At 48.8% G+C, this 23,936-nt stretch overlaps 2 protein-coding genes across 3 annotated transcripts in view; one reads left to right on the top strand and one right to left on the bottom strand.

Annotated features, from left to right (window-relative positions):
- The window catches only part of LOC131211152 (phosphopentomutase), a 51,875-nt gene that overhangs the window by 22,030 nt on the left and 5,909 nt on the right, over nucleotides 1-23,936 (top strand). The window lies entirely within an intron of this gene.
- On the bottom strand, nucleotides 1,943-11,556 carry LOC131211155 (START domain-containing protein 10-like). The gene is made up of 4 exons (XM_058204523.1): nucleotides 11,265-11,556; nucleotides 2,857-2,995; nucleotides 2,509-2,779; nucleotides 1,943-2,428 (listed from the first exon to the last, which is right to left on the bottom strand). Exons 1-4 carry the CDS (start codon nucleotides 11,554-11,556, stop codon nucleotides 1,943-1,945), a joined length of 1,188 nt encoding a protein of 395 aa, XP_058060506.1.

Below are 23,936 nucleotides of genomic sequence, written 5' to 3'. Positions count from 1 at the left end.
CCGCAAAATCTGTGAGATTATACTTTTAGGGGATTTGTTTTATTTCAACAACCTACAACTCCAACGCAACTATACAGTACAGTGATTTGTGTTGGTTTCGTTTCGATAGTGGGTTCCCTGCACGAAAGGTTCACAGCGCTTAACGTCAGGCTCAGCCGCCGCCGCCGCCAGACTACCTACTGCACACCTCAACTTGCCCTCCCCGATTAATTGCGCTTCGCAATGCTCAACAACACACATTGTGCTAATTCACAGACTCGGGTCCTAACGTGCGTGCGTTTAGCAATTTGCACGCAAAATGGGGCACAAATATTGAAACATGTCACACGTACATACAGATACACACATTTACACTGATATTGAAATCAACCCACCACGGCAAGTGAGAGAGAAAGAGAAAGAGAGCGAGTGAGCGAGCTGGCCAACTATTGTCCTTATGCTGGACATACACACCGAACAAACAGCAACAACATTCGCCGCCGCCTGCTTTATGCATAATTGATCAGGCCTGTGATTGACAATTTACGATTTTTCATAAGACATGCACCCGCCGGGCTTTTCACCGGGTTTCGCAGCATAAAAACGGCCAACTCTCTCCCGCTCGGGCAACCCGCCTCGCCTCGCCTTCGTTCGTTCGGTTCACAACTCGAAAGTTAATTGTAGGTAGGGCCACCCTCCTTGGGGCCCTGATGCGGATTCGCCCGATTTTCTTTAGCTCCTAACTATTGACACCCGTTTCGCGTCCAGCGATTTTGGCTGCGTTCGCTCTTCTGCTTCTTGTGCTCATCAGAACAGAGTTTCTATAGCTTTTCGTTGAGTTCATACTGAAATCGTTATCCGAGAAAACGGTTGTGTTGTATTAGTTGAGAAAAATGGAGCAAAGGCCTCGGGAAAAACGGGTGGCGAAGGTTTCCTACTGATCGTCATTATTTGCTAAATACTTTTTCGCCGTTTCGGTATGCGTATTGGGTTTGTTGGAGAAAAGTCTTCGTTTGGTTTACTTTGTCCCCGCACAGTGTCTTCGCCCACGAAGAGCAGACGGACGCCCTTTTGGGTTCCGGCTGTCCGCGGTTTCTCACTCGATGATCGGTAGAGCAACAAGGGCAAAGAGAGAAGGAGAGAGATAGGATAGTTTACAATAACGCCTTCGGTACGGCGGGTCTGTCAGTCCCAGCAGTCCCGGAACCACCCGGTTCGTGGAGGCTTCTAAATTTGTTATCACTTTGTTTCCGATGGCTTCGCTTGTTTACGTCTACTTTTCGAAACAACATGTACAGAGGGTCGTTGTTAAGAGAACATTTACAAGAGTGGCTCCCGTTGCTAGAAGAGTAGTAAGCTGCTTGAACGGCCCAGAACAGAAGGCGAAACGATCGATATCCCTTTTGCAGGGTTCGAGGTACTCGAATCCGAAGATCAGGGATGTTTCAGCTTACAGTACAGAAGTTCTAACCACTGTTGTTGTTGAAGTCCTAGAAGAATCCCCGTCAACAGTATTCCGCGAGAATTTAGCGTGTCGTCAATTCTGGACGAATTTGCTACAGCCACGCACGGACCACAAAGTAAGCTCTTGGGCTTCAGTTTTTTGTGTTTTCCTACAGAGAATACCGAACTAGGTGCTGCCTCGATAAGTAGACAAACTATTAACACTAACATTGTTCGACTATCTACGGATCGGCGCGCACATAGAACCTTCCCGTTCGTTAGTTCCGTGGTAAAAACCCGCTGGCAACGTGGTATTTTAAAATTGAAATGTTTCGTATCCTTTCTGCGGTTTATTGTATTGTTTCGTGTGACGCGCGCCGCCAGGCCAGGGTGCCGTTTCCATTGTTTCGCTGGCGCACGGTGGCGACATCTCGCCGTGAGAAACTAACCTACGGCGTGTGTGCGTTTCGCAGCGGAAGCACTCGCGTCCTTGTCGTCGAGCCAGTTGGGAGCCAACTTTTTAAAACTTCAGGTTCAACAGCGATCGCCGCTTGGTGAGCCCTTTCTCTTTGCGGTCCTTCTTCGCCAGCGCCTCCGCTTCCTTGGCGGCCGCTTTGGTCGCCTTTTTACTTTCCTTGGCGGCCGCCTTGGCCTCCTTCTCCAGCTCCTTGCTGCTTTTGACGGGCTCCTTGTTGCCGTCGGGCTTCGGTTTCTTCTTCTCGTCCTTGCCCAGCTGTTCGGCCAGCCGGAGCTTCAGCAGCTCGTCCCGCTTCAGGAACTTTGCATCCTCGACCACCGGTGACGCGGGAGTTGATTGGGCTTTTTTGTGCATAATCGGCAGCACCCGGCCGTTGGTTTGGGCCTTCAGCTGCTGGGGGAGCTTCCGTTGCGTTGGCGTCTGTGGCTGGGACTGTTGTTGACTGGGGATTGGTTGCTGCTGGTGCGAAGGGGTTGAGTGACCGGACGATAATGCAATCGCCGACGGTTCCGGAACCTTTTCGAGGCACTGCAATGAAATTTGTTCACTTTGATTACTAGCTGGCCAGGGGAGAGTCCTGGTGAACTGACTACGTTAAGGTCACTCACGTCATCGATGGATATCCGGGGGCAGCGGATTTCCTCCGGGTAGCGCCACGGTTTCCGTAGGTGCGGCTGGCTCTGCTTCCAGCCCGTGTACCCGAGGGCCGCCTTCTTGAGGTCCTTCACCATGCGGGGCCCTAGCGTGTGGGTAACCTTGTTCACGAGCCACGGTGGCAGCGTGCCCTGCGGGTCGCAGTGCGCCACGTACTTCAGGGTGCAGCCAGTCTTAGAGTTCTCCTTCATGCGCAGCACAAAGCCCGTGATGTACGACATTGCGCTAGATTGTTCAACAGGGAATAGAACACACCGTTTTAAACCGTCGCTGTAAAGTGATTGATCCCACCTCTCGCTTACCGTACGTATCCTTTCTTGGGCGGATAGTTCTTGTGCGGGACCGAGCGAGAAAGTAGCATCTGTTCACCCTGCGGACCGGTATCGAGCCAGGAACGCTGCAGCACAAAATCGCGCGGCTTGAGCGGCGGAGGGCATGACACTGCAATCGACAAAGAAAACGGGCGGGATTTATTAAATAAGCGAAAAATCTAATATTGATGGAAAATGCTTGGACATGTTCGCGATGCATTCGCGAGTTGATTGGATTGCTGTTACTAGAGAAATGGTATCCAAAAGTGTGGAAAAATACGCGTAGCATTCACCAATTTCCATGGCAAACACATTTTCGGAACTCGAACCGTTGGAAACCGACCAACAACCGGCCAGCGGCAGCAGCGAAGCTATTCAACGCCATTGTTCAATATTCATAAAAATGGAGCGTATTTTTTGTGGTGCATTGTGTGCGGTGCATTGCAAAAGATGTAACCAACGCTGAACCGAGCATAAATTGCATATGCATATGCCGCGGTGCCTCTCTCAGTCCGCTCACGAAAGTCCTTCCATGGAAATTGCTTCGCGAAGGAAACTAAAACGAAGCACGTCCGAGGGGCCTTTGGCTTTCGAAGTTGAAGTGGCCGAGTTTAGGCTAATTAAATGACTAGAACGAGGTGAGGGCAAAATTAGTTTGGAACAGTGTAAAAAAGGAACGCTTTACCCCAGGCTTCATGTGGTCATAATGAAGGCGTTTTATGGCTGCGTTCAACCGTTATCCTGTTTGTTCTCTGTTCGATTGAACACGTTTGCAACAATAAACCGTTTGATTTGGATGTTGTTCTTGTTACCCTCGCAACTTGGGATCTGCTGATAAACAACATATTGATTTTTGCCATCAAGCAATCGATTAAATCAATCAATGGGAAACAAATACAAAAGTTTGAACCCGGCCAACGAGCGAGCTGTACGGTCGGTTGTGTTTGCCTTTGTGGTTTGCCTCTGGCTAGCAAGTGTTTGCTGTGCAGAACGCACCATTAAGGCCCCGTTGATTCCAAACAAGCAAGGCTCTGTATTAACGTGGTGCTTTAATAAACTTGTAAAATGCTCTCCTTTGCGGCATTGCAGAGCCACGATGCCGCTGGTATTTGAGCCTCGAGGCAAATACTTTCAAATACTTTACTCCATTTGCAGCACGAACGGTGTGTGGCTAGAAAACGGACCTCTACAAAAAAAGCTCTGCCATTAAGGACACGATGATGTTCATGACGTAGTGCATTGGTCAAAGGTAACCAAAATCCCGCTGGAGATCCTGGGCTGTGGGCCAGGCATTGTGCGGGCCGTTTGCTTTTGAGGGCATACTTCCATTTCAATTGCTACCGCATTAAAGCGGACGGGATGTGTTCCCCAATGTAAATGATAAAAGTAAAAGTTTTATCGCAAAAGTTTTTCGCTTTTATGACGAAATTATGGTGCGCACACGGGCGTAGCACTTGAGCAACCGGCCGACGACGACGTCGGAGCATCCCGCAGGGAATCCTTCGCCCACTCGAGGTGAGGTCTTGGCTTGGCCCCAGCCAGTTTGGCGATCGCGGATGATGGGCACTGGAAGCGGCAGGATCACGCTGAGCGGTGTGATGAATTCGTAAGGCTCTAGAAGTAGGTGCTAGTTAATCAACAAGGTCAATAAATCTTCCTGGTGCCGAGGGAATTAATGTTTTCTCTTTTCGAAAGATTTCCGCTAACGGACGAGTGAACCACGCCGATTATTGATTATGCTTGATGGGCATCAAGCAGAGCCGGGCGCTGGCCAGATTGTAGTTTATGAAAGGGCTTGTTAATGCCCAGCATCATCGGGGCATTGTTCATCCTGAATTATCTTCTTAGCCATTTATGCGGCTCAATAAATAAGCAAACGTTTCCACTGAAGGCGCTGTGGAAGCACGAACACGACCACGAAAATGAAACGATAATTCTTTCGCCGAAGGAATGATTATGCTGTGCGCCGAAACGGATCGGATCTAATATCCTTATAGACAGGCCGAAGGGTGGGGCATCGCGATAAAAAAGGTGCCAAAAAGGATGCCCCAGATATCTTGTTTAAAACACACTTTCTTCCTGCACCGAACTTTGCCACTGGCGTAAAGTTTCTGCCGGGCGAGGCAGAGAACTCGACTCCACTCAACAAAACAACATTCTGTCGTTGTCAACGTTTCGTTTGCGCATCCTCTGCCGCCGTTTTATTAAATCATGTACTTTTAATCTCGTTCGCGGTCGTTCGTCATCTTTTTTGACGAGACTGATAAATGACATTTCTGCAGGACGCTTGGGCGATACTTTATGGCCGCTCTCGTGCTGTAAGCAACCGATCTGTCTTCACCGTCCGCACGAATATGCATTACTTTCTGTGGTTGGCCAATCTTTTATAACAAAACTTTCTTTTCGTGGTTAGCTTCCATCCGGCCCGCGTTTTTAATGCACCGGCGAATGCTAAAGCCCCGGACCTGAGCAGTTTGCTTACGATACGTAATCCCGATTCGCAGAAACATTGAAGCAAAATTAATTTCCTCCGGATGTCGGCTTCGGATTCGTCCGGGTGATGTTGCAGCAATAGTGTTAGCCTTCCTTCCTCACGAGGCAAACGAATCGATTCTCGGGCCTGCTTCCGGCAGTAATTGAGCGGAAATTGAGTCGTTTTACATCACCCTCCGGGTGCATTCGTTGAGTCGAATCTCCACCGAGCAGAAGTGTGGTCGAGAAGTGTTTCATCTGTCAAATTGTGATGGCAGATCGCCAGTTAGTTTGTTGAAATTGGTCAATAATTTTGTGCGGGTTTCTGTTATTTTCATTCGAGCAAGACCAACTCCAAGCGGAAAGCATATCCGGACTGGTCTGACTTTGTGGACCAATTAGCTCTCGGATTGCCCAAGACATATAGGGGGTTCGGTCCAGTGGACGGTTTTCTGTCCTTTGCCAACTGGAAGGGCACTGAAAACTCGGCATGTTACGAATTCTTACACACCGGGACCGGCACCGGGTAAAGAAACACTGAAGCCACTCGCCCCGGTTTCGGTTGGCCGCTGGAGTTTCGGGCGTAATATCGCTCGAATCCCTGCCTTGCCCTCGTGGGCACCGACCGGTCCGCGAGTGGGCAGTAAACTCAATTTGCGGTTCACACCGGTGTCCCTGTTTCGTCCGGTTTTCGGGTACCACCGAGAGCGTATCCGAGGGATTGGAGCTGAAGTTATTTGATTTGAACAGTCCCCGAAAACATTCCGTCCCATTAATCGGTTTACTCACAGCCTTCGGCCTTAGGGCGCTGCGTGCCTGTGTGTGTTTGTGGCGGAAAATAAGCCGATGGAAAGCGGCAACCCAGGAAGCCCAGAATGCTGCTGGAATTTATCACTGGGTCCTGGAACTGGGACTTTCTTCGAAACGGTTTCCTGTCGCTAGTACCGACAGTGTGCGGCGGCAGGTCGCCATTTGATGGAAAGGAATTAACTTTAAATCCTCCGTGCAGAATTCAATAGCCTCAGGGTGAGAGCGATTTTTGTCCGTTCAGCGAGTTTGCCCTTCGTTAGGCAAATGTGGCGACAGCAAAAAAAAGTCAATTAGCGTCCCACAATTGGTAGTGGTTGATAAAGCACGCATTGGCCATCAATTGATCGTGGCCAGCATTTAACGTTGGTCGGCTTGTCGATGCCCACTAAAACCGCCGCGTGAACCACAAACAAGAAAAGCCCATTTTGAGGTGCAATAAACAGGCGCGCGTAATAAACCTCACCCAAAGCCGCACCTGGCCGACAATCGAATGTACGATGGCACCAGTCCACCTGTTTGTCGAGCGGAAATGACCTTCCAAGACCATGGTCTGGGAAGCATGGCCATCATTTCCTGAAAAATAAAAAGAAATTGCTTATGGGCAATTTTCAAACAGTTCTGAAAACAACTCACCAACACCACCACATGACAGCACTTCGTTTGCGCCACGGTTAAGGAGCCTTTCCGAAAATTGTCGTCTTGACGTTCTGTCTCACAAAATGGCCGCCTTCGAGCAAAACGCCTCAAATATGACAGGTTCGCTCGTTGTTCTTTGCCCAGTACCCCACTGGGGACCACACTGTTGCCGTGGTCGATGAAATAATTTATTCAAAATGGATGGTTACTCGATCTAGCTAGCTCTCGCCCCCCAGGCTACTCGGATGGACCAATCTATCCAGCGGTGCGCTGTGCGATGTACCGTGCAACAGGTCGATTTGAATTTATTTTTATTGGAAAAACGGAACAAAAAGTAGAGCCCTACCAGAATTTTTTTATGCTCCTTCGTGCAATTTGTTGCGGAATTTTGTTTCCGTTGCTTTGTTGTTGGGTGGGATAAATAAAGGGGGTGCCATAAAAGTCGCTTAACCACCGTCCGGGTACCGTGTCGTGTTACGTTGGTCGTTCGCAGAACCACCGATTCGCTGGTTCGCTGTGGAGTCCCTCTGGAGGGTGTGAACCGCCTTGTGGCCTTCGGTAAACCCGCCACCCTGTGAGCTGTCACGGCCGAGGGTTTCAATTAGTAAAACGAGTCTTTCGTTGGCCGCCATGATGTGGTCTTCATTCGACATTTGTGGATCATTGTTGATAGACGTTTTTCACCAAGGCACGGTTCGAATGGCCAATCCGAACGGGGGTTAACAATGTGGCAGCAACGTCCGTGTGATTGATTATCGAGTTGTAATTTTATTAGTAGCTTTTTAACAGCTCAACATACGGAAGGGGGGGTTCCTTCATTGTCTGAAGGCAGGAAGGCACTCCACCCAATGCAATCCGAAGCAGCTTCGCAGACATTCTTTCGTTACCTGTTGTGCAGGGTCCTATTATTAGGTTGGCTAAAAAGAAATCAACGTTTTTCACGATAGATGCCTTTAGTGATCGATGGTACAGTTTCAAGTTTTGGCTCGTTTTAAAGCTGATACTTTACACTTTAAAAGATGCATTCATTGCTTATTGTTTGTTCCATTCGTTTGTGAGTTACAGTGTGTTAACAATGGAAATAACCACAGAGAAAATTGGGTACGTTTTACAGTTTTGCTCTGTAAAAGGCAAAAATCCAAGCTAGACCGTTGAAATTGTGTATGTTGATTATGGTATCAATACTCTTAAAGGTCGTAACGTGTAATTTTGGATTCGTTGACCCGTTTCGGTTATTTTCGATGTTAAAGATCTCACAGGCAGACACGGCATCAAAAATGTCGATAAAATCAGAGAAATAATCCAAGTTGATCAGTATGTTAGTAATCAGAGTATTGGTCAGGACCATTGAAAACCTGTTAAATATAGTTTTGAAATTCACGCAAAACACATCTATTTCTTTTAGCCAACCTAATATTAGTTCCTATTTCAGCCGGCAAGCTCTCACGGGTGTGAAGTTGAACGGAACATTTGGGCAAAGCCGATCAAACGTACCTACGACATGGCTCGGACTCAGTCCAGCATTCGCCGCGTTTTAATCTTCCAACCGCTTAGTACTTATCTAGTTTTATCATAGTTCTTTTGTGTGAGTGATTTATTGTGAGCTTTGCACATAGTCAGTTACACGGTGCTTCCAAAAGGCCGGTGTTGCGGTTTCAGAGCGCTCGCGTTATATGTTGCGTATGTTGCGTTCCCAGTGCTGGTCAAAGAGCCACATTTTGCACACCATTAATTCCTGGAAAAATCGCTGCGCGCTCCTTATGCGAAGGACGATGTGTTTGTCGACTGCTCGCCGAACCAACGCGTCGTTTCGGAATGGCTCCTCATCGGTTCCGTCGGAGAAACCGCTTGTTATGCCGAGACAAATGGAACGAAAAGCACCGCACGACAATGTTTGTCCTCATTAGATGCGCTCTGGTTTTCGGCATTACTTTGAGCCCTTCTGGGACTCCCGGGCCGCATTCAAAATCCGAAGATTTACCAATTCTCGGAACCGCGGCCGGTGGGTTCGGTTGTGCAAATGGCTACCATTGCGCTGATAGGCGGTTTGATTAACGCGCTCCTTCCGTGCGTGGTGTCAGGGGACACTTGATAGCCATCGTAGCCGTTGGTGTGTTCGTTAGGTTCGCGAAACCGAAACAGAACGGGCCGGGATAATTTAAACAAATTTACATCCCAGCCGAAACCCATCGCGGCCGCGCCCGCGATGGCCCATTTTCAGTGCCTGGGTACAACCTGGCCCGTGCGCGAATGGACGATCCTGACTAGCGGTGATCATCATCTGTGGAGAATGAATAAAAGAAGCGTTCGCGGCGGCGGCGGGCCAACATAGCGGGCTCGGTGCGGCCTATTGTACGGACGAAGATGTTTTGCCAAGAACGGTAAATATGCTAATTTGAGCGGTTCAACTTTTCCGATGCGTAAGATGGATGGAGTTGTGCCCGGACCTACACACGGCCTGCAACTTGGCCACGGTTATTTGTTATTGAAATTATGGATGTGCCGTAACGCATGGGATAACAACGTACACGCAACGCGAATGCCAGCGAATATGCCGCCGTTTGCATACGGTTTTCATGCCTAGAGAATGCCTTTGTCATTGTTACATTCGATTTTTCAACTCAATCTATTTTTTTTGGAAAGAAATATTCCCCAATCTGGGTACATCGTGTCAGGTTGTAGTTTGGGGCACCTGTGTCGAAAAGTTTCCAAAACCAAAACCACCGTTGGAACTCGCTATCCTACACGATATCCTACAGGTTATGTTGAATTCTTCAGCTCCCAAACAAACAAAGGCACAATCGACCAATGTGAACCAACAGCTTGAGCTTGTCTTCCGAGAAGTCCGGCAAACCAAGCGGTTGATCTTGCTTCGGTTACAGGTGCGCTTGGGGGGTGCCACTTCTCGTATACCGGATACTGTCTTCTCGGGAATCACTTTGTTGGAAAGTTGTTAATTGTGATTCAAGCGGATTACTTTGCCCCGGAATGCCCGCCCATCGCTGGCCGCTGGGAAGTGAAGCGTTTGAATATAAGTGTTTCGATGGAGTTTCAAAGGAGGTGGTTCACAGTTTTTTCTTTTTTAACAGATACAGATTTTTTTCATTAATACTAGGTTGTTCAATAAGTTTTGCGTACTACAATAAGTGCACACAAAATTAATTCTATTATATTGGTACACTCTTCTTATGAACGTATTGTGAAGTGTCATGTCAATCTCTCACTTCATTCTTTGTTTATCGTATTGTTCAGTGGTTGAATTTTTATTTTTGGAAGGTTTAAAAGCAAAGGAAATTTATGAACAAATATTGAAAGTGCAGAAGGACTTCTCGCTTTCAATAAGCATAGCAAAAGAGATGGATTGCTAAATTTAAACGTGGTCGTCCAAGCCTTGAAAATGATCCCCTACAAGGTCGTCCACAAACGGAAACAACTGAAATTGTAGAAAAAATACGGAATATTGGAAAATTGTCCTTTATCATCATGACAATTCACCGTGTCATTAAAGCATTTTGAAAATGGAAAAAATCCATGAAGACCAAATTTGAAGCATCCGCCGTATTCACCAGATTTGATTCCTGGCGATTTCCATCTTTTTTTCAGACAAGTGTATTGATGCCCAAAGATTCACACTACTGAATAGTGAAGTGTATTTCAAATCATAAAATTGTGTTGTTCTTATCGAAGCTCAAAACTAATTGAACAACCCAGCAGAAACAATAATTCATGCTTCGTTCTTCAAAGATCCACCCAACGATCTTGAATCCCGCTGTAAGCACCCTGTTGCAGCGCCCCTCTGGCAGCATCCGGTGGCTAATAGCCACCAGGCCACTATTAGCATAACCTTTTGCACATTAGTGCCAAAATGTGAACACCACCTTGGCGCGTTATAATGGACGCCGGAAGTCGGGCACCTTGGGCACCTCGGGCCCGACGGTAATTGTCCGTAAATCTGAGACTAACACGGCTCCATACAGCGCCCGATGGCCCCCTGAAGCATACGGCATGCGTTTGGGGAGGGGATCGTTTTTAAAAATTAATACACTACCGAGAGTGGAAAGAGATGCTGCCGCCGTTGCCCCCTAACCTCAAGATGTGCACCGATGATGGTGCGGCGGCTGTTGAAGCTCGGCCAAAAATGGCCCAAAACGGGACCATGAATAAATAACGTGCGGAAGTGCGTGCGTGCGATCGTGCGGTGCCTGTTAAGCAGCGAAAGGTAAGGTGTGCTTTACGACGTCGCGCCGCGCGCCGCGCGGTGGTAATCACATTTGGGGCCGGATGTGGCGCGCTGTGCCCAGAATTCGGCGCCACAATTTGCGGTTCCACAGCCGCCCCGTGGGCGGAGGATGTGTCTTGGTTTTGTAAACCTCGGACGGGGCGTGAAAAAGATGGCGCACGAAATTGTTTTCTTTTATTCGCCATCGAATGCCATCAATCGGGCGATTAAACGGGAGTAATCAAAGGGCCGAGCGACTTACTTGCGTAGTAGCCGACGTCATTGTTGACGTTCAGTATGCCGATCTCCTCGCTGGCCAGCATGTGCGAGTCCCACACCTTCCGGTAGTCCGGGTCGTGCAGCACGTCGAACACGACGTCGGCCGTGACGTCGCTGAACTCGGTGTGGATCTTCACCATGTTGAAGTTGCAGCCGGCGACGGGCCGCGTGTAGACCTGCGTGTCGGACTTGGACAGCTCGAGCGTCCAGCCGTCGTGGTTGTCGACCAGTCGTTTCAGCGCTTCGAAGTCACTGTCGTCCGCTATTCGTGCCATTCGCTGCCTCGGGTGTGGTGGGCTTCCTGCGAACACAAGACCCGGAAAGGATCCATTGGTTAGTCCTCATCGAGTTAAGATATTAATGCGAAGTGCGAAACGCCAACACGCGGCCGACACCACCGACAGATACAGCCGTTTGATACGCCTTCGGGGCGCCGATGATTGACGCATCTCTCTCGGGAGTGGGTGTCGGTGATGTGCTATTTTAAGCGCTATCGGCCACCTCACCCTTGACCCGCAATTCCTGAAGGAGCGCCCCACGCTTTCACCCACCGCCTTATTTTTACAACCCATCCGAAGGCCACGTTTAGCGCGGCCCCGTAAGCCGGAGCAGCAGCTACAGGACGCGCGGTTAATGATCTGCGAATAGTCGATAGGCGCCGTTCCGAAAATTGGATGTCGTGCCGCCGTGGTGGACGGCCGGTGAAATGTAATTAGCTTCATTGCCGTGAAAGGGCGCGAGCATCGTCGCTGTCGTCAATGGGAACGAGTGAACGGGATCAAGATTAGAAGCGCCGGCCAGATACTGTCCCGGCTTTTCCGGGAAGTGTTTTTAATTTCCGCGAATAGCGCGACCTTTAATTACTCTTCGGAAGAGGGAATAACAGGGTGACAGTGCCGAGTTATTATGGCCACTACAGCGAGAATATCCCGACCGGTGTTTCGAGTTGCAATTTATTAAAACATCCTCCCCCTGGGCAACTGGTGGCCCCGGAGCCGTGGCGGAGCTTTGATGACCGCGGCAACGTATGAGCGTTTCCGTGTCGTGCCCGTGTCCACAGGGAATAGCCATTTCCTTGGGCCTGGGGTCCTGGGGTTTTTATCTTGCAGCTCGTGAAGGTCGTGCCGCGGCCATTTACGCGTACGTACGTGTGCGATGGTAAATCCTTTTTACTGCCATCTCACGCGGTAATGAAATCCGGGGCCAGGACATGTACCAGGTAAGTCAGGTTAGGCTGGTGCGGCCGACGGTGGCAGGCCGTTTAGCGTAACATGATGTTACGGTGCGGTGGTACCTGACGATGTACGGTTTGTGTAAAGTTCACTTTAGTACTTCCGTGCGCTGTGGTTGCCGGCCCTACGGCGAGCGGTGTGATAACGGTAAGGTTGCGTTTTTTTTCCTTCTTCACTTACTTAAACCCGCAACAGTCGGGTGAACCCGTTGAGGGTGGAATGCAAATTTCAACAACCGAGACCTCCCTTCAGGGGACGGCTGAGATCCGTTCGCTCACGGACGGCAGTCGGTTCTCCGGTCTACCATCAATCACCACAGCACGGTGCGCTGCACCGTTAAAGCAGGGATCGCCTAATCTTATTTTCACAGGCTCAACGTGTGCCAACTTTAATATTCTGACGGTTGACACACAGAAGTCCTCGTACGAAGCTCTCGGGCGGAGTGGTTCCATCTCTGGCGGTGACAGGCCCGACCTTTGCCTTCAGACCGGTAACGAGGGACCCGCAAAGTCTGGCCTTTTCTGGTCCCCGAGCAGCTCACCTGTCGACGGCTGTGTGGACACATATTCCTGCCGCCGCCAGCACAGGTGGCTACCGGACCTCCAGCACCAACCCGGAGCCGTTCCTGAAGCCGTTCCTGAAGCCGTTCCATTCTCCTGTGTGATCGGTGTGGGCCGCGTACTGGAGTTTTTACAAATCTTCCCAAAGGACTTGATCTCTCAGGACAAGGCTCCGTTAGCGTCGTGTGTGTCTGGCACGGCCCGTAACAAAAGCTCGACGCCGGCGGTAGCTAAGGTGCTCCTGGGCCCATTGAAGAGGAAAAATGCCGGCCAAAGGTGGCAAACGGAAAACGCTCCGCTCCGTCGATGGTGCCCGTCTTGAGTGTCTTCATATGTCAAAAGCTAGGCGCGCACCATCTGGCTTGTTGTGGGTCGATGTTTGGGGCCAGCCGACGGCACCTGGGTATCAGTGCGCCGAGATCCCATAACATCGAATGGATGCTTCTTGTCGTTGTATCTTGTATCGGTTCGGGGTTCGGGGCGCAGATCCAAAGATCAACTCCGGATGGTGTCTGATACGCGCCCGAAAGAGGTATCAGAAAGCTGACGATGTGTCGACATCGATAATGAGTCCGATTATGTTGACCTTTTTTTATTCGCTCGCATCTCGCCTTCGATGCTGATGCCGAATGGGGTTCAATTGGTTGTAATCAGGGCTGCCATCAGCGAAGCTGGACAAAGGTTATGCTCCGACCGTTGATAGCAATCCAATCAACCGATAGCATCGATTTGGAGTGTGCTAATAGAATTCAGAGAGTTTCTTTTAGTTGGGTGCAAAAATGGACACAGGTTGCATAAGGGGCCATCAAGCCATCCGTAAGCGCTAGGTGGAAGTGAAGCATTTGTTTTGCAACCCGAAAAATCTTTCTTTATTTTTCTAAACCTATGCTACCTTTTAAGTAATCCTTACTCAATGCAGTACACTCATGTTTGAATTTGTTCCAATTTACGAAATGCTCCGAAAAGTTATTTTTAGGAAAATCCTTTAACACATTCTTCGTTTCGTCTCCTATCTCAAGTGTGGACTGTAAAAGGTTTCTCATTTGACTCATAGCATTACGCAAATCACGCCTAACACTAAAATAGTATTCTTTGTTAACGGTTTGTGCCGATTGGAAAGAATTGCACCAAATTGCATCAATGCACCAAACGACGGTAAACGAAGACAATCGGTTCCCGTTATTTTATCACGTTTTCAAGTTATCACTACAGTAGCATGTTATTGGATTCCGGCAAGTTTATAATGATTGGTTATTTTATTGAATTATATCATTACTATATTATATTTTATTATTTTATTGTTAAGCATTTTTTATAATAAACCACAAACAACTGTGTGCGGCCATCTGGCTTAAGAAGCGCTGAAGTCGGCTTTAATTTAATTACAGTCCGGTGATTCACTACCCTGATGCATCACGCAATTTGAGGTCAACTATGGACTAATAAATTTCCACTAAACAGTCGCCAGTTGGCCAAGCCACACGCACACGACCAGGGCGGCAGCCTAGGATCCTAGGAGTGGTGGATGTCGTTTGGACGGAAACAATTCCGAAACATTCACCGATCCACTCGCAATTGAATTGAATGTTTGCCCGGCAACGTTGGCTCCCTGCGCCATTCATTCCGCGAGGGCCGTTCGGTCCGAGCGCGGACGAACTTCTTGCGTGGAACTTTTTTACGCTTGCCAACATGGCCCGTCTGCGAACACTGAATTACACTTACAGTGTGGCCCCCTCGTGTTGAGGCTACTGTTTACGATGTTTTCGTTCTTTTCCACCCATTTCCCGGTGCGACAAATTGGGAGGCGACGGCAAATTCCCCATCCCATCGAATTGGGGGGGATTGTGACCACCTAGGCCAGGCAACCGGGGTTTCTTCTTAAGTTTCACTTCAGATCCATCTGAGTCGCCGAGTAGTAGTGTGTCTCGGTTCTACGCCAGATGTCCCCTTCGCATCAATCGCATTACAGCTTCGGATCGGATTTGTTTAACTTCCTTATGGTGTTCTACGGGCTCGTCTGGTCTGTTTGCCTCGAGTAATAGGTTTTGCACTTTCGAACGTCTTCTATACTTCCTGCGCCCGCGGCCAAAATGGCAAGCAATTTATCGTTTCCCATAGTCGACCGGCACTGGCACCGGAACCGGTTTGACGGAAGGGCTTGACAAGCATAAGAAACAAGCTGACAAAGTGTAAACTGAATTTGCCTACCTCCGGCGAGCGAGCTGAATGTGCTCACGAAGCAGAACGAAGCACCTGATGAACTTTGTTGATGAGCTGGGCTGCGAACGGTGGGTGGAACTGTTGCCCTTTCTAAGCCAACGGCTGCGCCACACATCCGGAAAGCGTGCAGGACCTTGAGGGGTTCCTTAAAGGAAGGACACCTTTCAGCGCACTCTAGTGTCACAAGTTTCTTGGCCCATTTTTCGCACATGATAAATGATTCATGCTCCGGTTACACTACCTTCCAACGGGGCTTTGATTCCCAGCACGTCCCTGTCGGGGAACTAGACGGTTTCGTATCGAGTGTCCGTAGTAAGGGCCGTGTGATAACTAACCTGCCGTCGGTAACTAACGATAGCACCCGCGAACGGTGCGCCGTGTAGACGTTGGCGACCATATGTGTGTCGCAGATTTGCGTGTAGAAAGTTCCGATTATCAATTCCGCTTGGTGTGGCGATAAGAATAAAATCGATACACATTTCCGGCATGATCCGGGCAGTGCAAGGGGTCGAGTTACTCCATTTGATGGACATTTTCTCTATCATTCTCGCTCGTTAGGATTGTTTTAAGAGGAGTGAAACAATAAATGTGTGAGTCTCAATTTTATAAGCAGCCTTTGATTATCGCTCACCAAATCAGGGCCATGTTTTCGCTACGATTTCTGTGCTAACGATGCTATTTGATTTCAGAATGCTGACCGAGCGCTAGGAGAGAAACGGTCAAGAAATCGATCGATAGCAAGATGTAACGAAATATGATGAATCAGACTGTCTTCTATGGCGGGGTTCGATGGCGCGGTGCTGTGCTTTGCGGCGCTGAATCGTTAAATAAATATTATCCTCTGTCTTCCAATTGTGTTTCAATTGTTTATCTTTCATCCCTGTGGACTGTTGGCGTACGGCTAATTAGTATTTCAGATGATGGACTTGAAACGTAATGACGAAAATTTGCCAAATCCGGTGTTTATTTGTAGTGTACCTTTAGGTTCGCCTCTTCGCTGTAGCATCATGTCCATTTTGAAGTTGTTCATCTCTCAGAACAATACCATCATAAATCATATCAACTTCGGGCGGCTACGACGAAAGATGTATGCGACGTTACGCTACGTACTTTAGCATTTTTGTTTCGCTTCTGTTTGCTTACTGCCCAGTCTTGAGTCGCCGTGACAAGGCTCACTGTGTCAGGCGACTTTTTCTTTATTTTTCGGAGATTCGCATGCAATAAATAATACAGCAAGACTGTGACCGACTTTTCCAATTAGCTGTGCATTCTGGGAAAATGACATTACACCAGTTTCGAGCTATCACCGGTCGGTTGATTTAACGTTCCGGTTCTGACAACCTTTAGCCACATTTGCCTTTCACCGGAGCCTTATTTTCTGCGTAATGCTACTTCAAAAACATTTAATTAACGTTTCAGCAGAAATATCTGTCGTCCCGTATCGTTGGCGAACTCGAATCGGACTTTTTCGGTCAGTGTCCTGTTACCATTTACCTTGTACAGGCGACAAAGTGTGGGCTTACTCTCCGATGCGAGGACAGAATTGAGCAGGGGCCACTCTAGTAATCCGATAATCCATCGTGGGAGCCCAAACTGGCCTATTATAAATCTTTATTGGTTTCTGTGCAATTTATTGTGCGGATCATTCCGGTGGTAGTATCATCACAGAGCTGATGCTTGGTAGGGTTTCAGTTCTAGCGTTTATGGGGACTTGATTTTTTTATGAAATCGATTTTTTTTCCTGTTTTTGTGTAGCGCACAAACGAGGAAGGTTGTTTTATTTTTGATTCGCCGCTTTTCCACAATGATTATCGCCGGTTTGATAGGCTAGGTTCACCACCAGTTCGCCAGTCCCTAAAAGTAATGGTTTCCGGGGGCATGTGAATAAATATTATCCTTTAATGGTCACATCAGGGGATGGGGCCCCATTTCGGATAACTCATATCGCACCGCTACCGGTGGAGACGCCTGGTACGTCATGTGCCCCGGATACATGGAGGCGCCTGGTACTTTGTTGTTACGCCGCTCGATGTGAACCCTCGTGCACTGGAACAACATACGCGCCGCTTCGTTATCCTAATTAAGGAGATTAAACGAAGCGTCGCTGGCCCAGTTACGGGCCTGTGCCGAATAGCATGTTCCGCCGACGGCGGGAAGCCTTTAAAGTGCAAGCTGATACGTCGACACATCCTCGTGCCCTGATTGATGTTCCCGGTTCCGGGCCAACGGGATCGACGCGTCCAGGGCCGATAGCACATGATGTGCACGGTGGCGGACTCGTTCCATGTGGCGCGAATAACTTGCTATTTGATCCTCGGAGCCATGCAAGGATCGCCGGCAACCTAGTCCGTCTCTCGGTTCATAATATTAGCTTGCGGTGGGCCAAACCACAAGCACGATTTATGGGGAGTAAAATGTGAATAAAAACCACCCAATTTTTGGCCACCCTTGGTGTAAAAAGTGTGGCCTTGCTCCGATGGAGGAGTAACTTTTGGCCGACGGTACCAACCGCTAAGCGCAACAGTGTTGTAGAACGGAGGTGACTCGGCCCCGGGAGGTGGACCACGTGAGAACGTTTACTAAAGGGGCAGAACGAAGCCTATGCCATTTGTCGCTCTCGCTCCCTGCCTCGCTCTGTCTCTCTCTCTCTCTCTGTCTATCTCCAGCTGGCCTCGTTCTAGAGGGTGAGCTGTAACACCAATACTTACTCTGCTCCGTGGCCTGTTCGCGTATCCTGTTCCTTACACTCCACCGCCGCCGATGGCTGACGACGCTCTGCGGGCTTTTGTTTTGCTTCCTCGCACTCACTCGCACGCACTCTCTTGCTCTTTCTTCCTCCTACTCATTCACACATACACGTCGCCTGTGTCCTGTGTCTGCACCAAAATAAACGCATACACGCGCAGCCCGCCAGCAGAGTGCACACGTGGTACGCGACGACGGATGCGTGCTTAGCGTGAGCCAGAACCCTCTTTGCTCCGTGCTTTTCTAAGTTTGGTGCTCATTGGGCCGTTGCACCATTGTCACTGCGGTAAACGGTTGCCGCCCGGAAAACGGCCCTCTGCGTGATACCGCGTGCACAGGACACTGGTCAGTTGGTAAGCCACGAATGCGCTCCACTCGATCCGAAGCAGCACCACATTCACGATTTGCCTGTATGAATTTAGGCAATTTTCACACTAGCTGCACTCCCGTTAAAAGGCTTGAATCGTCGTCGTTGTTGTTGTTGGGGGTGTGCCCTATGTGTCTGACGCGAACCGTGGCTCGTTGAAGTAAATTGACTTAGGCGCAAGACATTCCGGGACGCTGCACACGCTAGGCGCTTATCTAGACGAGCAATCTGCCTCAACTTTAATTCGATTCACTGCTTCACGGCACACATCCACCAAGACGGAACCGGGCGCCAAGACGGGCCAAATCACGCGTCAAAATGCAGCATTATCTTGGCGGCTGCAGCCCTTCTTCAGCCACACCAACACTCACACCCATACACGTTGCGACGACGACGCGGACGACGGGAAAAAAGGACGGCCGACGGCAACGGCGCTGTCGTGTGCTGCGGATGATGTCGACCCGAGCGCCCCGATGGTCGAAGGTTCACTCCGCGTTTGCTGCAGCACCGAGCACGGTTAAGGCCAAAATTTATACTAAACGCAAAGCACCGTCGATGGCCGACGGCTGATACGGCCGTCGTCGTCGTTGTCGTCGTCGGGTTCGGCATCGTCGGATCCGGTTCGGCTGCCAGGGTGACCAGAGCGCGGTTAGCTGTCAACCCGGCAAGGGTTTCTACCGTGTGTGCGAGCGTGTTTGCCATTCATAAACAACAGAGCCGACGGCAACGATGGTGTCCGGGCGCGCATGCTCCGGGAGTAACCGAAGAGAGAGAGAGCCGTCGGGATGTCAGCACTGCACTGCACTTTCACTGCGGCCGGCTACAAGCCAGCTCACGGGGAAGCGATCTCCCCGGCGCGCACGGTGGAGCTTTTCCTTTGAGGCGTGTTGCCGAGCTAAAAGGACTATTCAAGTTCGATTGAAAATCCATCAAAACTGTGATGGCAATAGATATTCAGTTTTGAGAGATATTGCACAGAACGACATTCAACTGACATTTGGGCTCATTTACGAGTTTTGGGTCTTAGTAGGCTTAGTAGACAGTTTTTGAGCCGAAATACGTCACACAATGCAGTAGGCTAACTTTTGACAGTCGAGGTGAAGATTGCCATAAAAGTGGACTCATTGGAACCTTCTCGCCATTTTTGTGTGACTTTTGAAAGTTTTTATTAATTGATTCATTTCAATCTGACTTTCGATTTAATTAGTGATCTGAGTTTGAATTAAGCTGAGAAAAGTGAGGTTTGTTTTATTTCTATCGCAGAATCAAACAAATAGAGATCATTCTTTGTTCTATTATTTTATTTTACAGGTACGGTGTTTGAAATCTTTCAAATTCAAACCGTTTATTGCACAATCTTTGATCTTTGGAGGTAAAAAGCAAGCGCTACTTTGGCAGCATTCAAGGCAGACGTGGTTTGATACTCTTTATAGTCATCCGTAAAATTGCAATAACCACCGATTTATTGCCGGTGATTGTGATACTTTTCCCGCTGAGGAAACACTCGTGAGAAACGTGGCCCATGAGAGCACGGCAATGAAAATCAATAGCCTTCAGTCGAGCAGATGTTGTCGGCGCACTGTTGTCGTCGTTGTTGCAAGAGACCCGTTTTCGGTACCGCGTGACCAGTCCACTTGGCGTTGGTATGTTTAGTGGACGACGTGTTCTCCACCACCCGGTGCTTATTGTTTCGAATTAAACACAATCGAGCCTGCTGTGCCGAGCGCTGGTGGAAAGGGTAAGATCCACCAGAAAGTCGGAAAGTTTCTCGCGAAATCGGCAGCTAATTTGCCCTCGACGTGACAGAGAGCGCATCCGACGACACTTCCGTTGTTTGCCAGCTGTCAAAAGCGTAGCTGGTGCCAATTGGTCACCAGCTGACGCTCGGCGCTCGGCTGCACGACCACTACACTAAAAGGGCATCGAGGACGCCAACGCCGGTGAGAGTCCTGCTATCGGCAGTCCAAAGTGCTGTTCGTTGGCGTTGCCTTTTCAATGTGAAGTGTGTTGTGTAAACAAAACTCGCTCCTCGAATGGTTAGCGATAGTGCGCAAGTGGAACAGTGTGACTAGTGGAAGGAATTTGCCTACCTTATTTGCCCTAGTCCAAGAGGCAAGAGTTACGCCCTGCAGGAATTCTTTGACCATGGTGCGGCCGGTGCCAAAATAATTCCACGTCACGTCGTACGGATTAAAGTCGAACGTTGTCGGCACCGGCGTGACGGGGCTGACCGAGGCGAGTATTTCGTTTGATTTATGGTAGATTCCGTTCGAGCGGCCGAGCTGTTTGCCGAAATTACAACCGAAAAATGTACGCAAATAAACGGAGGATAAAAAACGCAGGAAAACGAGGCGAGTGTCACGCAAATGAATCATTAATTTTAGCGGAACTGCTTAACCTATAAATAGGCGCCGTCGCCTTCTGAGACGAGGGCTTTTGTAAGAAGCTTTCCTTTCGCACGGAAGTAAGCTGCCCACGAATGTTCGTTTTTCTATAAATATCATTTCGTTCCCGTTTGGCCCGCCGATAGTCTCTTATCCGACTTGGCATAGGATAGTATCGAAACTGCAGTTGATTGACACGATTCGGATCTCTTGAGGGATTGAAATAAAAGTCCAAGAAGTAGTTGTTTGGAAAAAACGCACGAGCAGCAAAAGCTTGTCTTTATATAGCTTCCGAAAAAAGACAATAATCCCGAGAGTCCATTAATAATTTTGTTCTTCTTACTTCACTTTCTCTGCAACATATTCCATTTCCCGTCCAATGAACCATTCCACCATGTTGATTCTTAGAAATGAACAAAAATCTCGTTTGACGCCTTGTCTCAGACGGAACCATGGATGTTGTTGCTGGTGGCGAACCGATAACAAGTATCGATTCCGATCATTTAATCCATCTCGCTACGCCAATTTCTTTCGGCTATCGTTTACGTTCAGTACCTAGCGCGTCCCGGAGGGCCACTATTGCCGGGCCCCAAACGAAACGAACAGGAAGAACAACTAAATGTTGTCCTTAAATGGTGCTGACCCGGTTTTTTGCTCCGCTGGCAGGCCACCGGTGATGCTGCGGCAAAATATTGGATTTTATATTTTTGACTTTCGGGACAGAATGAGAATATCGGGTCCAGCTCCTCGAAGGTATCCGAGATGGGACCGAGTGGGTCGAATCGAAAGTATGTCATTCGTGGTCGGTGTATCGTTTCTGTTAGTTTAGGTCATGCGATTGAGTGTCCACTGCAGAGTGTAAATTTATAATTAAATTTATTAATTTGTAACCAAGCGTCTTTCAAAATGGTTCAGATTTTATTTTCCGAACAACAACCTACTGTACGATTTTGGGGTCCATTATTCTGATATTTAAAGAAGGTGACCTTGCAGCCATAGCAATCGCTGTCAATCCCGGTCATTTTTATGTCCTTCCCAGCCCAAACGGCTGGGTCAGTCGGTCGGGTTCCGCAACTCCGTGGCACTGCCAGCATCCCGCTTTTTGCATTAAGTGTTAAATGTATATCTAGCTACATCGACCCACAGTGGTCCTGCGCGCCGCTGCCGGCAGGACGCCTGCTGTCGCATGAATAAAAGATCAGGCTCGTTACAGGAGTAAGTGTTTCTCCCCCGTTATGTCTTCGTTCGCCGCGTTGCAGCGTTAGGCGCATGTTTGGAGATCGAATAGATAAGGGATGTCTTAAATTTAAATGCTGCTCGGCCCGCTGGCTCTTTGTTTGGCAAAGATTGTCCGATAGAAATTGAAGACATACATTTTAGTAATAGAGTTGTTTCAGCGACATGTAGCGACAAATTTCTTCTGGACTAAAAAGTTCACAACAATTAACTGCCAGCTGCTTTAACACTCTCAACATTAAGATTATCTTTTGTATAGTGCTGTATAAAAAAGGGTCAACGAAAATGGATTGGTTTCTTTCTTTTTTTAAAAATCGACTTCTGAAAGGTCGGAACTTCGACAGCGTTCAAGAGTTTTTGAGCGTACATTGCGCCCCCGACGAGAGCCTATTGTCACTAAATCACGCCCCTATAAAAATCCAAAGGACCTTTGATTTGATCCAAAGGATACTACGGCTCTTTTCTTGACGCATCGTTCAGCGATGGGTGTCGAGTAGTATCCCTCTGCTCCGTTCTTCGGCCGCCTTTGATCACGTGGGTTTTAAGAGGATATTGAAGAGCTTCAGAATGGCTTTGGATCACCACCTAGACCTTCGGTGAACCCTTGATTCGAGCGTCGCTCTCATGAACCCTCATTTATGATCAGATCGGATTTGGGGCCTGTTTTGTGTCCCATTAAACTTTGCGCTTCCACTTTCTAAAAGCCACATTTCAAATCGTAACTCTGGCTTCAACAAACACGAAGAAGCCACCCAACGTTAATCAGCTTCGAAAGCTCATCTTTCCTTTTGTCACTCACTTTAAATCTTGAAACGGCGGCCTAACTGTCTGTCGACCCGAACAGAAGACGGCGTTATGATAAATGAGCCCCCGCATCTTCGGCTTCGTCTGGCTGATTAATTGGCCTCCCTTGTCCTCGTTACTTGTCGGCGTTTTAAGGTCCGCGCCGTAGAGAACCTTTTCATCCCTTGGCTGGCTGGCTGGCTGGCTGACTGGCTGGTGGCGGCGTTAGCCCCGGGCAGAACAGTCATCCAGGACAATAATTGGGACCGGAAAGGCAGTAATTGAAAATAAATTAATGAATTTGGGTGCGGTTGATTGATGTCCGGTCGCCGGACGTGCCACGTGGCTACGCGAGAAGTAATGGATATTTGAAACCACGTTTGTGTGGCGTGCTTCACATAAATGGCGTACCGCGGAACGGCCACTCATGGTTGTGGGGGCGACCAACACGTCCTTGGGTGGGCGTCGTAATTTAAAATTCTTTCTAATTAGTGTTTCCTGTTCCGTTCCGGTGTAGTTCCAGCACCGTTAAGATAGTGAATCTTGTTTGGAAGACAAATTGGAAGAAAGTTTTCACGACGTTCGTTTGATCATCACCTTAAGCACTACGGTTCCACAACAACTTTCTTTGCGTAGATGGTCAATTTCGCGATGAAAACGAAACGGTGCTGAGGTGAGTTGAGATGTTCGCTAAGCATTACGTCGTTTCTGTTTCACGGTCCACCCGTGACAGGATCGAGAACGTGGCACCACGAACCGTTAACCGTTCGCAACTCCCGCCGTACCGAACGAAGATGTTTTCCGCCGTCCGATGGTGGAAAGTTTGAGGTGCGTTTTTGCTTCTTACTGAAAGCCCGCCAAACTGCAAGAATGTGCAGCGTGCGCCCTTTCTCACGTTTGAACTGCGATGCACCGGCACGGAGTGAGCGGAAAAATGCAATTTAAATTTCAAATTGTGCACCATTCCATGTTTGGCGGAATTTCCACATTCCGGGTTTCCGCCTTGTCGCCGGCTGATGCTGGCACGAAACAATCGGTTTGTCGGATCGTGTTTCTAGTTCGGTTGCCTTGCCCGGTTGCAAATGCAAAGGCTTAGCGAGTGGAACGAATGAGTAAAACATTGACTTA

This window comes from Anopheles bellator, chromosome 2, assembly GCF_943735745.2.
Source record: "Anopheles bellator chromosome 2, idAnoBellAS_SP24_06.2, whole genome shotgun sequence".
In the NCBI taxonomy this organism is placed as follows: domain Eukaryota; kingdom Metazoa; phylum Arthropoda; class Insecta; order Diptera; family Culicidae; genus Anopheles; species Anopheles bellator.
This window is presented reverse-complemented; position numbering and strand designations above follow the sequence as displayed.